This window comes from Ovis aries, chromosome 2, assembly GCF_016772045.2.
Source record: "Ovis aries strain OAR_USU_Benz2616 breed Rambouillet chromosome 2, ARS-UI_Ramb_v3.0, whole genome shotgun sequence".
Taxonomy (NCBI): Eukaryota; Metazoa; Chordata; class Mammalia; order Artiodactyla; family Bovidae; genus Ovis; species Ovis aries.
Window position 1 is genome coordinate 47,996,039 of NC_056055.1, and position 17,077 is coordinate 48,013,115.

The 17,077-nt window shown below is 41.8% G+C and overlaps 1 protein-coding gene across 5 annotated transcripts in view; it reads right to left on the reverse strand.

Annotated features, from left to right (window-relative positions):
• NR4A3 (nuclear receptor subfamily 4 group A member 3) overlaps nucleotides 1–17,077 on the reverse strand; it is a 42,509-nt gene that overhangs the window by 20,717 nt on the left and 4,715 nt on the right. For 3 of the 5 annotated variants that reach the window (XM_042243201.2, XM_042243202.2, XM_042243199.2), the window contains 4 exons: nucleotides 16,657–16,728; nucleotides 13,933–14,918; nucleotides 10,186–10,315; nucleotides 9,552–9,724 (listed from right to left, as the gene is read on the reverse strand). In XM_042243201.2, coding sequence (XP_042099135.1) covers nucleotides 9,552–9,724; nucleotides 10,186–10,315; nucleotides 13,933–14,918; nucleotides 16,657–16,687 — 1,320 coding nt within the window. In that variant the 5' untranslated portion in view covers nucleotides 16,688–16,728. Of the gene's footprint in view, nucleotides 1–9,551; nucleotides 9,725–10,185; nucleotides 10,316–13,932; nucleotides 14,919–16,656; nucleotides 16,729–17,077 lie in introns of those variants that run through there. The other 2 variants (XM_012120268.4, XM_042243200.2) reach the window with 2 other exon arrangements.

The following is a 17,077-nucleotide window of genomic DNA, read 5'->3' on the forward strand; positions in this document are numbered from 1 at the left end:
CTTGGACCAGCAGCATCAGCAACACCTGGGAATGTGTTAGAAGCAAAAATCTCCAGCTCTGCCCCAGACCTACAGAATCAGAATCTCTGTGGGGAGTAGCCCAAGAAACTGTTTTATCAAGATCTCCAGGTGAATTCTCATGCACAGTGAAGTTTGAGAATCTTAGAATTAACCAGTTCGAGAAGATGAATGCTTACTGTTGATGAATTTCTGAGAGAGAAAACAAAAAAGGAGGGAGTGGGGGAGGAAAGAGTCCTTGGCACGGCCCAGGCAGTAGGGTGCCATTAGACTCAGGACTTGTGGCTACTTAAATGAGTGAAAATCCTAATCACACCAGCCATATATCAAGTGCTCAATAGCCACCATGTGGTATAGACAGACCAGTGTTCTGTTGGACAACACTGACCTAGAGGGCTCCAGGAGAAGGAAGGTGCAAGCAGGATTAAAGTCTCTACCCAGCTTTTAGCTATGCTGCTGGTGTCAGCGTTTTGCTTCAATCATTGGAGGAAAATTTTTCCTGCTCCCAGCAGAAAGATTGATACAGCAAGGTAATAATCCAGGGACATCCAACAATAGAGACTTAAGAGATATGTAAAAACCTTCATGTAAATGTGCATCATTGCTGTCACAGAAACACAGCTGATGGTGCTTTTGTGTCTCCTTTCTCAGTTGATCTTCCAGGGGCATGGATTTTAATTCTTATTTTACAGATGAGGAAACTGAGACTCAAAGAAGCTCAGAAAGGCGAACAGACTTTCCCAAGTTACATAACCAATGGTGGTACAGCCAAGACTTAAACATGCCTCTGTCATTTCCAGTCCCACACCTTCTGGCTATTAACAGTTCTGATATTATTAGCTGGTGGCCTAGGATAGTTTTTAAAAGTATTTTGCTTTGATCAATGCAAGACTAGAGTATATGTGTATATGAGAATATACTCTGTAGTAAAGGTGGCACTTCAAAAAAAAAAAGTATTTTGCTCTCCATGTATATATTCATCTGGTCTCATATTTTGTCACCACCGTGACTGGCACATAATTGACTCTCAGTGACTAAACGATAACCATAACAAGCCGTTGTTGAATATTGTTCAGTGAAAGAACAGTCAGGGGATGGAGGACAAAAAGCCAAAGAGCAGACAGGCACTCACTGTAGAATTACATAGGTCTGAAGAAATAAGGCTCTTGTCCTGAATTGGGTCTCCCCTCATCCCACTGTGTTTTCCCAAAAGGCATCATGAAATAACAAAAGAAACATCAGACAAGGAGCCCAGTTACTTCAATCCTAGATTTCTCTAGGCCCCTAATTTGTGAAATAAGGTAGCTCTGCTACTATAGTTATCTAGGGTAAATTACTTAGCTTTTCTGAGCCTCAGTTTTCTCCTCTGTACAATGGTGGTACTATCTTCCTCAACATTTTGTTGCAGTGATTAAATGTGATAACATATGTGGAAAACCTGGCACATAGAACATATTTAACACATGAAGACAGTAATGATACTGATAATGATTTTGATATTTAGAATTATCACTGTTCCTCAGCTCCCATATTATAAGATGAGGGATGAGGTTGAACTGGAAGGTTCCTAATTTTCAGCCTGACTTTCTAGGATCCCATAATATCAGGTCCAGTCCAAAGTCCTGGCTCCTCTACTCCCAATAATCTGCCCAGGGCCAGGATTCTATTAATATGAAGCCCTGGATGTTCAGAGTTGGAATGGGAGGAAAGTAGGGTAGAAGGAAGCAGTCATCTCTCCTTTCCTTGGATATTTAAGGATGACAGCATGATCTGGTGTCACACGGACACTCCCCACCACCTTCTTTTAGCACATGTACTATTAACTGGAGGAGAGTGGGGAGAAAAAGATTTTATTTTTAAACCTTCTCTTCTTGCTAAGTCACTTCAGTTGTGTCCGACTCTGTGCGACCCCATAAATGGCAGCCCACCAGGCTCCCCCATCTCTGGGACTCTCCAGGCAAGAACACTGGAGTGGGTTGCCATTTCCTTCTCCAATGCATGAAAGTGAAAAGTGAAAGGGAAGTCACTCAGTCGTGTCCGACTCTTAGCAACCCCATGGACTGCAGCCTACCAGGCTCCTTCGTTCATAGGATTTTCCAGGCAAGAGTACTGGAGTGGGGTGCCATTGCCTTCTCCGTTTCTCTTTTTACATGAATCTAATTCCAAATGTTCCCCACAGGCAGCATGAAATTCAAGGCAGCACCATGTTGAGAGAACTGATAGCACTACATGTGAAACTCTCAGGTAACGGAGAGTTGAGGAAAGAATGTCGGATCAGACAGCAAATCTTGGGTGCCTCCTCCAGGCTTTGACACTGACTTGCTGTGAAGCCCTAGATTAGGCACTTAACTTCTCTGGATCTGTGTCTGTCTCTGCAGTAGGAAGTGACTAGACTAGCCAACCTCTAAGATTCCTTTGGCTCTTGTAGTCAGTTGTCTTTCTGTCATTGATTTCTAGTTTAATTCCAGGGTGGGTTTGATGGTAGACACTGTATGATTTCAATTCTTTTACAGCCCAGACCATCATCTATCCTGGTGAATGCTCCACATGATGGCTCTTGCATTCAGTGATTCCAAATGTTGCTAATCACATCAGGTATGATGGTATTGCCTAGAATTTGATACTAATTCAGCCTTATTGTTTCAAAGTAGGGTGTTAAATGGAGAGAAAAAAACTAAAGAACATCAAGGAATGGGACCTAACAGCTCCCTCCTGTACTGTTGTCCCTGAAAGCAGGGCTCACAACTCAATAATCTCCCTGCTTCCAATATTTGCTCAGAAGCCTCCAGAGCACTTAGCTTTCACCCAGGGTCCTCTGCAGGCCTCTGCCCCTGCTGGGCTCACATTTCATGCATCCTGAACACAGGGAGATGCAGTTGCTGCCTGTGTATGCAGTTTTTTTCTGATGGAGTCCAGCAAGGAGGAAAGCCAACAGGCCCTGTGTGCCAGACTCCAGCCAGATTCTCTGGGCTTCACCTGCAGTGATTCTGGTTCACATTCCAGAATTCTGGAGCCAAACTGGATTCAGTCTGAGCCACCAGTAACCAGTAACTAGGAGGTGACTGAAGGGTCAGCATCTACTTCTGGGGGTGAAAAATAAAATCAACTGTCCCCTCTATTGAATATAAGGTTTTAAAGACATAGAACAAAACATATTAGAGTCTCTCTCTGTCTGGGCTAGCAGTTTATAAACACCTTGCCATGAAATGCTGAGCATGGAGTTGGAAGAACCAGACCCCAAACTCTGCTTCTGTACTCCCCTATATCACTATCTCTGGGCTAAGCAGTTTGGGGTTCACCAAAGAAAATCTGGAATAATTTGTTTATTGATCATTCTAGTCAGATATAGACCAAATAGAGAAAGACCTTAAAAGTGAATCTTTTTTCTTCTTTATGCTAACGTTGTATTCCAGCCTTTATGGATAATTGATCCATCAATAATCAGATTTTACCACTACTCAAAGACACAGGATTGCATTTACTGATAGCTAATGACTAATGCAGATTTCTCTGAAGGACTTAGATTGAGAATCTAGAACTGCAAGCAACAAATATTATTTAAACTAAATGAGTTGACACATTTCAAATGGTAATACCATGTATGTACAAGTCAGATTTCAGCCACAGCCAGGCCTAAAATAAATTACGAAAGACCTTTGGTGAACACCAGCCCTAAAATTTAGCAATGTGATGTTTTCATAGCAGAGTGGAATCTGATACTCACTCTATCTCACCGTCAGTCGAGGCTAAATATGCAAAATGTCTTAAGAACATTTTATTTTCCCTTACAATGTTACTTTTCCCTGGGTCCTTATATTTCAGATGTTACTATTCTATGAGCCAAACTATGTATAAATAGTCTTAGGATCTTATACTGTAAAAAGTGACACTTTAAAAACAGGCAATTAATACAGTTTTCCCCAAATTTCTTCTTTTCTGATCTAATTGCCTCCGTTCTCTAAAAAACAAAAACAAAACCCCCAAACCCTCCTCTCTTCCCAAAATGGCATCACTGCAGTTACATATGGGTTTATTTTCTGTCTCCCTCACTGGCCTGTAAGCTCCATGAAGACAGGAGTTGCATCTTGTTCAGTAATGTGTCCATTGCTCTGGAAGAACTGTTCAGTGAGTCAGTTACTTTCTGTTAAATTCATGTCTTTTGCTCATTCCTTCTCAATGGCCAGGCAGGTTGGGAAATAGGAGATTAGGGGTAAAATTGAATTTTTCTTATTAAATTATAATGATGGTTCTTAAACCTTAGTGTGCCAAGGAACCATCTGAGGCCTTTTTAAAACTATAGATTCCTGCCTGCTTTCCCAGTCCCCCAGTTCTGAGTCAGTAGGCCTGCCTGTAGCCCTGGGGATATCTGCATTTTAAGCAAACACCTTGGCTCCTTCTGATACAGGCAACCTGAGTACCACACTTTGGGAAATGGAGACCTGTACTGATAGGGGAATTGTAGCAGGTATAATGGTCACAGGGTCAGGGAATGAGAAGGCTAGAAGGGATTGTGGCACTGCATTTAGTCCAGTCTCCTCGTCATTCATATGAGAAAACTGAGGCCCACCGAGGGGCAGAACTGGCCTGAAATCATCCAGTGGGTTAGTGGCAATTTGAGAGGGTCTTTGAAGTAGCTTTAAGAAGGATTCTGCAGAATCTTCATGTAGTTTATACTTTGTAGGTCTAACATGTGCCAGCTACATTGTCTCTTAGGCTATTTTGTTAACATATTTAAATGCCACTTGCTGGTGCCTGGTTGTATCTGTACTGTATCTTGGTTTTGGAATCTGTTACAGTGCTAAGTGATACTCTTACCAGAAAACATCCTAGTTTGCCGGCAAATACTTAAAATGACCAACAAATGAGGATGTGAAGTACACTTTCTCATTAGTAATTACACAGGCTCTGAAGTCAAGTCTGGTATCTATATATACTTATAATGCTAAATTAAAAGCAACTGTGGGGTAGAGAACAGCAACATTTTGAGGCGAAACAAATCAAATCTGACATGTTTTGACTGCACTGATATATAATGATCTGAGCTCACTTTTGAAGGAGAGAAGTTTGGCCCAAAGGAGAAGAGAAGGTCTCAGCGCCAGGAACGTTTCACAGAGCGAGGAGCCATCTTTCTGGCCTTGAAAACACCCTTCCCTCTGTGACTTGGAACAAATCCTCCACCTCCCTGCCCCATAAACCAGGAAAACACTCACTTACTACCTTAAAGGCACATAGGCTGGGACAAGAAGATTAGAATGAACCTGTCTGGCAAATGTTTTCTCATTTCTCTGATTCAATGGGGGAAGGTAGCATCTTTAATAAATTGTTTTGGTCATGTTCAACTGTCTGACTCAAAACCGACAGTGCATATTCTTATTTAAAATGTAATAAATTATGTCTACCACTATCTTATGGTTTAAGCAGAAATAAATGAAGAAGATACTTTCATTTTTCACTTGATTCACTTTTAAATGGTTTGGCTTTTTCAAACACATGAGTATATGTTATTCTTATTGTAATTTAAAAAATCTAATAAAGACTTCTATTTGAAAAAAAAAAAAAAAACACCAAACTAGTACATTTCCATTACACAGAAAGGCAATATGGTGAGAAACATACTCTCTTGAGGGGTGAGATTTGGGTCTAACTGTTTGCCACTGACTTTAGGTAAGCCACTTAATCTTTTTAAACTTTTATTTATTCTTCTGAAAATATGAATGTTGGATTAGATTACCTCAAGATCACCTCCAGTTCTCTGAATTCTTAAATAAAAACTTTAAAGAGAAGGTAATATAAAAACTGAATTACAATGAGTGATATTTAAAAAATGACTGAAACCATAAATTATACCACATAAACTAAATATATGTGATGGTACCTGGCTCAGAGTAGACTTTCAATAAATTCATTTTGCTTCGTTCACTTTATGTTAATTTTTTTTAAGAAAATGAACAAGCAAATTCAATCTTGTGAAGTAACAAGTTACTTAACAACACACATTCTCATATGTATATGTATATCTATTCACTTGCATTTAGGGACGATAAGGTAGACCCTAGAATCATGAAATCTTAGAGCTGGAAGGAACTTAATATCAGCCAAAACAACCTGTCTCCTTGTGAGGAACCCTTAAAGAGTTCTCCTTAAGTTTCTTCACACTTCCATAGCAGTTCTTGGAGCCAATAGAACTCTTTCTTGTCCTCAGAATGGACTGGAAAGGCCACTTCCTTCACCCTCTAGATCTGCCCTTTGGAGAACAGTCCTCTTGGTAACATGGCAAAAGTGTGACCTAGTCCCATCATACCTACTCTCTTTCTGTCTACATATTACCATTTCCTCCAACTATCCCTTTCAAGTTTTTAAAAACAGTGTATCCATTGCCCTCTTAAATCCCAGCTTGGAACTGAACTCCATCCTTGAAGTGTGGACTGACAGCGCAGAGCCCATGGGGCACCACCAAGTTAGTCCTGGTCCTATCCTTCTTCTGCAGAGGCTGAAGCTAATTTAGCACCCCTCCTTCCACCACCTAAACACACTGGTGGTTCTTACTGAGCATAGGGAATAAACTCCTGAGATCTCTCAACATGAACCACTGAGAAGCTAAGTCTCTCCCATTTAAAAAAATTCTAAATGCTGAGCTTCACGTTTATTTTTGTTAACTTTCTCCATGATGGTTTCATCCATCCTGTTCCAACCTGTCGAAATCACTCTGAATGTTGATACTGACATCCATCATATTAGCGATCCCTCCCAGCTTTCTGTCATCTGCAAATGTGATCAGCATGCCTTCTATGCCTTCATCCAAGTTTTTGATGAAAACTCACTGTATTTTTTAAAAAAGACTTTTAATTTAATTGATTTGAGTCCAATTTTTGATAATTTTGTAAAGCTATCTAAAAGCAGGAGAATCCAAGCTATGAGGTTCGATCTGATTCCAAAACAATGCAATTAAAATGGATATGCTTTGCAAAATTGAACCAGGCCCCAAAGGTAGTATCATCGTGACCCAGACTCTGGCATGGTCAATCTGCTATTTTGGACAAAGCTAACAATTAAATTGGATAAATGTTTGTTGATGAGGATGATGACTCTAGTCTAACACACTGAATGGTGCAGAAGCAAGCAAACATAGTGGATTGATTTTTCAGTGTGGACAGTTCCCAGCTGGGACAACTCAAAGTATGGGACAGGGTTCACCACTGAATAACTAATTAGGCCACGTAGACCAATAATTGGATGATTTGTGCCCCTGCCATCATCACTTTGTGGATAAAATTCTTTGGACTGGCCATGGTCATTGCCAATGCCCTAGTACAAGGTCAGATTGTGTGTTGTAGCCTCAGTGGAGGCAGTGCCAAGAAGTTTCATTAATTCAGACAGATTGCATAAGGGAAGGCCAGAGTTGGTTCATGGAAAAGTCTTTATTCCCAAACACTTTTCCATCATCCATTCTCACTGAAACCAGAGAGGCAGGAAATTGTGGTCTTAGGAGCACAGACTTTGCGGGGAAAATTGGACCAATTGGCTTCTAATTCTATCTCAGATACATATTAGCTAGGACACCTTGGAGAAGGAAATGGCAACCCACTCCAGTACTCTTGCCTGGAAAATTCAATGGATTGAGGAGCCTGGTAGGCTACAGTCCATGGGGTTGCAACGAGTTGGACAAGACTGAGCAACTTCACTCACTCACTCACTCATGTGACCTTGGGCAAATCAGTTCTTTAGGCTTTCTCACTTTTAATCTCTTCATCTATGAAATGGCAACCATCACACTTACCTTAGTGGTTTTGCTACATAGCACCTGACATATGTAGTGTTTATACTCATTAAAGCATTCAACAAATGACAGAATAAGAAGGTATGGTCAAGGAGATAACATACAGGGTACTGAGCTAAAGCTCTGACAAGTATCTTATTTAAATTTTATAAAAACAATCTTGGGAAGTAGATATTATTATTATTGTTCCATAACACAGATGAGGAAGGTGAGATATTAAAAGATTTAATCAGTTGCTCAAGGTCACCCAGCTTGGAATGTATTGGTCATTCCAATACATGACGGTATTGGAATTTTACTTGAAGCCTGCACGGTTCCAAAGCCTTAGCCCTTTAACCACTGCATTATTCAGTTAAACTATTATTTGAGACTTGACTGCAGTCAAGAGATGCTACTTGTAATCAGAACAAGAGTCCTCAACCTTTGATGCTAAGGACCTACCATGCTTCTCATAGGGAGTCTTGTGCTCCAGAGTGCAAAGGAGGCCTCACAGCCTAAAAGGAGGGAGGGGATGAAGGAAGGCAGATCACAGCAGGTAGACCAATCACCCTTTCATTTCCATCAACACTACAACCTAAGAAGAGGGCAACAGCAGACACACTCACACTCTTAGCCAACCCTTCAACCAGAAGTTCAAGATACTGATTGGACCTGGAGAAAGCAATCTGGTAATTGCTACCAAGCCAAATCAACCAACTGGGGATCCCTTGACTGGTTTCTCTCTCCTCTGTGTGGAAATTGTGTTTGTAAGTTTCCTTGTCTTAGAGTGGGAGTAACTATTCTTACAGTTTATGGTTCTTTAAATGGTTGTTAGATGAGACAAAGTACAATGTCTAGCATGTAGAAATGGCTGAATAATTATGATCTTTTTCCTTTCTTTCTTTCTCTGGTGAGACCCTGCCTTACTAGAAGTTTGCTTTTCTAAGTCTCTTTTAAAATTGTCTTCCAATAATATTTATACATTTGCTCAGAAAATCGTTCTTCTTCATGTTATCCAAATTTCTGGGAATTTTCAGGTTTCAAACTGATGATATTTCACTATATCCCATATCAAATAAAAGTGTTGATATATTTTGGTTGACGTAACAACACTGGTGGTCATTTTCAGTTTCAAATGTTTTCTCAACCATTGTTCCTATGTGACTGATGTTCAAAACATCCCTCTGAGGTTAAATATTGTAATCTCCACTGTAAGGATGAGAAAGCCAAGAGCAGGAGCCAGGTGACCCAGGCAGGAAGCAGCAGAGGCAACATTCCATCCCAGTCATCCTGATGTCAAGGCCAGAGTTTGCTCCTCTCCATCAATGGTCTAATCCCTCTCCATAAGCAGTAGGTCAATCAATGCCAGTGCAACTGGGTAAACTGTTTAAGGATAACTTGAGGCTTACCCAGCTGGTTTGGTCACAATATGAAAAACACAGTAGTCATGTTGTCTAAAGCACGAAAGAAATGTACAAATTGTAATTCACCTGTGCAGATTTTCATTGGCATAACCATCAGGAATCCTGCAACAATGGGTATGACAGGTGCAGCACTGTCAGGGTCATTTGTTAAGGCATTTAGAGATTCAATAAGGCAAAAATTATTTGGTGCAATGGATGCACTGGAATTGCTAAGTGAAGTGAAAAAATAGAGAAAAGATATGAAAATGGTTGAGCACAGTGCCAGACACAAGTCATTCAATCCAGGCTTATTACTAGCATCATGAATAGAGACCCTGATCATTCACTCAAAAGCAGGATATCATAAAACTTACTCTGGAATAATCAAGATCTCTGGGCGTTGAGTCTGTTAAAGCTCGGACAAGGGCATTCATCATACAGATCGGAGGAGAAGGTGGAGAGGGCTGAGAGGCTTCCTGCTGTAATGGGCTCTTTGGTTTGGAAGGCAGCCGACCTCTCCTCCCTTTCAGACTGTCTGTACGGACAACTGATACCAAGAGAAAAAAAGAAAAAATGTCTCCAAAGATATCCACAAACAGCCATAAATCACAGAAAGGAAACAAAACACTTTACAGCTGAGCAAATCATTAATGAGACTGACTGTTTAAAAGTGGAAAAAGTTTGGAGTAATATCCCCACAATGATTTAATGAGAGTTGAAACAGCCAGCATAACAGCCACCCCATACGTACTTTTGGTAATGAATTAGCCCTAAAAGTCTCCTTCTCAAATAGAAGAAAGATGTATGTACACAAGCTCTCTATTGATTTTGAGAAATTAGAATAAGCAGACCTCTGCTATTTTTAAATGTAAATACACCATAAAAATAGAATGCTGAAAGGAAAGGGAAACTAGGAAAATTCACCATCCCAAATGTAAATATTAACTTTTTTCAGGGATATCTGAGAATATTTACAAGCAAGTTGGATAAAAAGCATTATACCCATACCTTCTTTAACCATTCCGACACTGAGACACTTCTGAAATCGACAGTACTGACATCGGTTTCGACGTCTCTTGTCTACGGGGCAGTTTTTATTTGCCAGGCAAACATATTTTGCATTTTTCTGCACTGTTCTCTGAGGAAATACAATACACAGATAGTCAACTAATAGTTTCTGGAAAGAGGTAGGACCTGACAAGATGTATTTTAATTACAATGTGAAAAGCGACAGTGCAATTCGTATAATTAGATAAATTTAATTTCCTAACACACTAGCCTGCAGGAAAAACAATTTTATTAGTGTTAGCTGCTGACAATGAAAATCATCTCGGATTGTTCTGAAGCAAGTCTCAGGAGACATCCAAGTCTGAATGATAAAATCATATCTGAAATTACCAGGTCAACATATCATACCTTGGAGGATTAAATTATCTTCACTTTTAATATCCCCTTGGGAACAATTTTCTACTTGGTCCACTCCCCTGATTATTGCTGACCTTATTAAAATAAAATCAAAATTATCTGGGATATACTTTGTTGCCTATCACTATTGTAAGTCAAATGTCACAGAAAGCGGCTTTGTCCACCAATAGAGATGAAATCATAAAGAGCAAAAATGAGGACTTCTCTAGGTTTAACATATAGGAAATAAAGTTTTAATGCAAAAACAAATCACTTAATCAGCCTTTGCAGTGTATTTTATTTTTAAAAGAATGGTAAACTGTCCATTTCTGACTTTTGAAAGAAAAGATTTAAAACTGGATACTAAAAACCACTATCACATCCAAGAAAAAACAAACAAACAAAAAAGAATGAGATAAAGGAAGGAATATGAGGGCCATATATTTTCAATGAAAATTCCCATTAATAGGTTATGTCATAAATGACTATTGACATGAACAAAATAGCCATATTGTAAAAGATGCAACATTAAACTTGGGTCTGGATATAAAATAATGTTGTATTCTTCAGAATCACATACACTTTTAAAATGAAACATGAAATAATAAAAGATATTTTATGCTCCAGATACAAGAGAATGCTTGATTTAAAAAAATAAAAATAATTTGTGCAAATGGATGTATATTCACCACTCATTCAGAAGTTACCTGAATCTATTCAACTCCAAATAGAGCAGAAAGGTGAATTTATTTGGTAAGCCTGGGCTACATGAAAAAAAAAAAATCTAGGTAATCTAGGACTGGTGATCTATTTTGTATCTAAAATTCTAGATTTACTTTCTATCTTTTAAATTTTCAGCAATTTTCAATCCTCTTGTATCTGTTTTTACTCTATCACCTTTTAATTTCATTTTAAGGGATCGTTTCTAAACTGCTTATATAAAATTTAAAGCTAGATACATTTTCCCTGCTTTAGCAGGTGATTTTAGTTCAAAATGAGAAATTTCAAAAATACAACATACTTCTCATGTTTCCAGCATTTAAATTTGCAGCAGTCTGTAAGGGTAGGAAACCTGTGTTTCCGGAATGAAGCTCTCTTTCATTGTAATTAAAAGCTCTCTTTCAAAGTAATTTTAGAAAACTGTATTTCTTATCATCATCCGCAAGGATATACCAATTTGAGTGCTGGTGGCATTTTGCTTCAGGTATATGTTTTCCCAATAACCTGAAACCTTCCTAACATTTGTGTGTGCTTGCACAACTGTTTAAGGACAGGGAGAGATCGTTATGGTTCAATCACTGAATTCCCATCATTAACTGCACTTCATGTCACATTTTTAAAGAATTCAATTTAATGGTAGAAAGCCACTGGGTAAAACCTGCTCCTGCTCCCTTAATTAACAGATCCGTGTGTGGGGTGGTTCTCCCCTATCCTACCCCCACCCATTCAAGTATAGATTTGTTTTCGAGGTATTGCTGTAGAAAAAGGATGCTTGTTGGGGAACACAATTGACATTTCTAGACCAGAAATTTATTATCACTCCTGCATTTAGGTCAACTCTCAATTATTCAGGGGTGGTTATATTTATGGATTACTTATACTTCTCATAATTGTTTTTCTTTCTTTTCCCCCTTCTGGCTGCCTGTTTCACTGCCTTTTAGCATTTCCACTGAAACACCGTAAAAATCAAATCTGCTGAAGAAATGCAGTTACTTGACAGAAAAAAAACGGCTAAACTGATGGTTCTACATTTAAGACATCATAATCTAGCATACCTCTTGTATGGTGCTTAATATATTGTAAAATCTTTCCACAACTATTTTCTCATTTGTCTGTAGAATTTAATTAATCATATGATTCCTATCTCCAGATCAAAAATAACTGTTGCTTATTGGTATGTATACCAATGTACACATGTGCATTTTTCATAAATATTTTGTAGTTTTCATTTACGATGTACTATTCTTTTATGACCCTTTAAAAATTATATTTTCAAAAATGTTTTATCTCATTTAAAACTAACATTTCTTCTCTGCATTGTATTCACTTGATAGGGAAACTGAGGTCTGGAAGAAAGTGTCTACCCAACATCATAAAATTGATAGGTGACAGATCAAGGATTCCTTTCTGGTTGTTCTGACTCATAATTCCAGCACGCTCAAAGATCCAGCCTATTGGCCTCCCAAATCCTCATTACCCAGTCAGCATCCAGCTTCTCCTCTCTCTCCACCCTGGCCAGCGCTGGAGCTTAGGAAGTGAGAATTGTGGGAGAACATTCTTGGATTTGCAAATACCTGATGCAATGACCAAGGCAGTGAGAACAGGGAGGGTGGTGCAGAATTAAGTGTCTGGGGTTCAAGAGCAAAAGTAGAGCAGTAAGAGAACAAGGCCTCTTCTCTTTGAGTGGTGCGAAGAGCACTGAACTCCAGAGTAGCAGAAACTAGCTGGAACTGTCCCCATGTGCCACTAAATCACCTCTTTAACCTTCAATATCCTCATGGGTAAAATAAGGGGGAGACTGAAGACCCCTCCCACTGTAAAATTCTCCTTTGGGTCTATGAGCTAATGAAGAGTGTCCACACTTGGCCTTGTGTGTGGCACAGAAGTGGAGCAGATTGATGAGACTCCAGCTTCTCTCTTCTGCAAGGGGAGCTGCCCCAAGCTTCATTCCCCAGATGTCCCTGTCTCTTCTTCAGCTGTTGAACTGTGAAGAAAGCATGCACTTTGGGGTCAGGCAAACACCAGTCGGCATCCTGCCTCCATCTTACTTTCTGAGTGTGTGTCTAGGGGCTGTTGAATAACTTCTCTGAACCTCCATCTCCTCATCTATAAAACAAGGATAACTAATTTAAACCCTCAAGATGCTGTTCATAAAACTAGCTAGTGGGTTGCCAAAATTCAATCTCAGTTCTGTCTGATCTAGAGTCCTAGCTCTCACTAGGAGGATTAAATGAGATACAAATACCCAAGGCCTGGCACACAAGGCTCTATTCCTTCAGACATTTGGGATGGATAGAAGAGGAATACAGAGAGATGTGTGCATTTTTGAGATCACAGATCCCTTTGCGAATCTTCTGAAAGCGCTCTCCAGAAAAAATTGCAGCCGGTAAGGCCCATCGGGAAGTTCACAGTCTCTGCAAGCCCACCTGGGGCAGCCTCCTGTGATGGACATCAAGTTAAAAGGCCCCAAGAAAGTGGGTGTGAAGGTGTTAGTAAAGGCTACAGGAATGCGCAGTGACATCACACCTCTAATGGTCAGGACCGGGAAGGACCCGAGTAGATGCTCTCAGCGGGTGGCTGGGGAGGCTGGCAGTGGAGGGGAGGGGACCCGGGAGGAGGCGAGCGGCTCACCTTGAAGAAACCCTTGCAGCCCTCGCAGGTGCGCACCCCGTAGTGCTGGCAGGCAGCGTTGTCCCCGCACACGGCGCACGTGCCCTCGCCCGAGGCCGAGCTCCTGCTGGGCGGCGACGGCAAACTGGGGCTCTCGCCCAGGAGGCTGGACGCGGTAGGGGAGGCCGTGAGGCCCAGCGGCGGGAAGGCCAGGGCGGGTGCCCTCTTGGCCAGCGGCAGCCCGTACGGGTGGCCCTCGAGCCCGGCGGCCTGGCTGCCCGCGGCGGCGGCTGCGGCGGCGGCTGCGGCGGCGGCTCCCAGCGGAAGGCTAAGTGCGGCGGCGGCCGTCGGGTCGTAGCCCAGGTGGTGGCCGCCGGCGGGGCCCGGCGCGGGCGGGTGCGGCGGCGAGGGCTTGAAGTGGAAGAGTGGGAAGCGCGCGCCGGCCACCGTGGGCACCGCCTTCATCGGCGGGTCGAGCAGCGTGCCGGGCGCGATGCAGCCAGGCGCCGAGGACATTGCGTCGTCCCACATCGCCCCAGCCTGCGAGGGGAAGCCCGGCGTGGTGGGGGTGGACGGCGGGGACTGCTTAAAGTACATGGAGGTGCTGGGTAGCACCTCGTCCTCCGGCCCGGAGGGGGGCGGAATGGATGGCTGCTGCTGCGGCTGCTGGTGGTGGTGGTGGTGGTGGTGGTGCTCATGGTGATGATGGTGGTAACCGTGCGCGCGATCCTCCTCCATCTTAATCAGCGGCCGTGGCCCCGACGGCTGCATTTGGTACAGGCAGGAGGGCTTGAGTTCGTAGTTGCTGGAGTATCCCTCCATGAAGGTGCTGAAGCTGGGCAGGGACGTGGTGGCTGTGGCAGTGATCTCGGTGCTGCCAAGGTCCATGGTCAGCTTGGCGTAGTCAGGATTCATGATCTCCGTGGTGTAATCCGAGCCATATGTTTGTGCTGCATAACTGGAACCTGGCGGTGAAGGGCTATACTGGGCTTGCACGCAGGGCATATCTGCAGGGAGAGGAAAAAGGAACTCTCAGAAGCGTCTTCCTAGCTAATGGGTGGCAATGGATTCGTTGCTCTCTAATATGGGAACTAGGAAATGACAGTCTTTCTACCTTTCTAGCAGCATAGATTCCTTCCTTCCCTCCTTCCCTCCCTCCAGTGCTCGATTTTTCTTTCATTCCTTTTTAATTTCTTTCCTCCTTCCTTCCTCCCTCTTTCCCTCTGTCTTCCCCACTTTCCTCCCTTCCTCCATGGGCAGAAAACTGAATCCTTCAGGAACTGCCAATGGGGTCACAGGCTGTTAAAACCTAGCCTCCTGGGGACCTCTGTGTCCACCTTCCTTCCCTTGCCCTGTCCTCCATTAGATCTGGGAAGTTTTATGTCTTCCCTCAAAAGCCCAATTGTGTTTTAAGAAGTGATTTTGAGCCCTGGAAATTTAATGGAGTGACCTCAGCTATCAATTTAGGAAGACAAGAAGAAATCCAGTGAATGCCCTGTTGGTTTATTTTGGGAGAAAGAGACCACTACTCTCCCACCCCCCAAGTCAACTCTGATTTGTAAACAGAATGTTAGTAAAAGAAAGCAAAATAGTTGTCCTACTTGGGACTTACTGGCCCAGTGACATTCTAATATTTTATGAGTGCCAACAGGCTACCCACACACTTTGTGGTTGCTTTCTCCCACCCTCCCTACTCCTCCAAACAGAACTGGCAGCCTGCTCAAACTGGACCCCTGTTGATGATTTCAGCCAGCTAGGTGGTGAGGTGGGAACATAGGCCCAGGAAATGGGCTCGAGGGAGTTTGCACCATCTGCAAAGAAAAAGATCAGCAGCTGCAACAAAACACCCACCAAACCTGCTCTGTGCCATATACACCTATGTGTGTGTGTGTGTGTGTGTGTGTGTGTGTGTGTGTGTATAGGTTCCCAGGGGGTACTAGTGGTAAAGAACTCAACTGTCAATGCAGGAGACATAAGAGATTCGGGTTCGATCCTTGGGTCAGCAAGATCTCCTGAAGGAGGGCATGGCAACCCACTCCAGTACTCTTGCCTAGAGAATCCATGGACAGAGCAACCTGGCAGGCTATATATAGTCCACAAGGTTGCATAGAGTCAGACACGACTGAAGCAACTTAGCACATATATGTAAGCAAGTGTCAGTCACTCAGTTGTGTCTGACTCTTTGCGACCCCATGAACTATAGACCTCCAGGCTCCTCTGTTCATAGAGTTTTCCAGTCAAGAATACTGGAATGGGTTGCCATTCCCTTCTCCAGCACTATATATAAATGTATATGTAAAAATGTATACGTAAATATATATATTTCTCCATCTAAATAATAAATATATTAATAGCTGCTTAATAACAATTTGGTTATAATAAGTGAGTTATCTACATATTTTCTTATGATAGAAAAGTTAGGACCTCTAGAAAAGAAAACATTTTCTTAATAGATTTAGTTTCCCTCAGCCCCAAAGCACTGATATCTGGAGTACTTATTATTATTCAGAGAGGTTGAACTAATGAGAAATCCCTAAGACATATTGGATCCAGTGGATAATGTATCTAATTATTTCCTCTCTTTTATGGCTAAATATAAATAGTAAACTGGGCAGTTTCTGGTGGTTGGTTTTTCTGAACCAAAGGAAAACCATGTGCTTAACGTCTCTTTGGAGTCTACGGTGTAAAAGGTGTGACTAATAGAAAAGCGAATACTTCACATTTCCTTTGACATCTTTCTCTTACCCACATTTCCAAATCTGATTGAGTCATACATGTATGGGATGAAATCTTGACTTGAAAAAAGGTGTTGAGGGCCTGTTGGAAGAAGCAGTGATGAGGAGAGGCCAGTTCAAGCCTCTATTTTCCAAGCAAGGCCCTACAAATGATCATTAGTTTCAAGTTAAAAGAGCACTTACCCTGTGAAATGAAAGGCTAGTCATTAAAAAAAAAAAAAAAAAAAAGAACGTTGCCTGATGTTTCATTTGTTCTCTTCCCTTGGATTTCTCTAGGACTCTTTTCTATCATTCTTCACCAGTCCCTACCTATTGTTGTTCTTTGTGACTTTCTGAGGTTTCCAGATAGAAGATGAGCTTGCTGGGACTGAGTTCTATCTCTTTGGCTAGGCACCTGGTATCCCATTGTTGTTGTTTAATCGCTAAGTCCT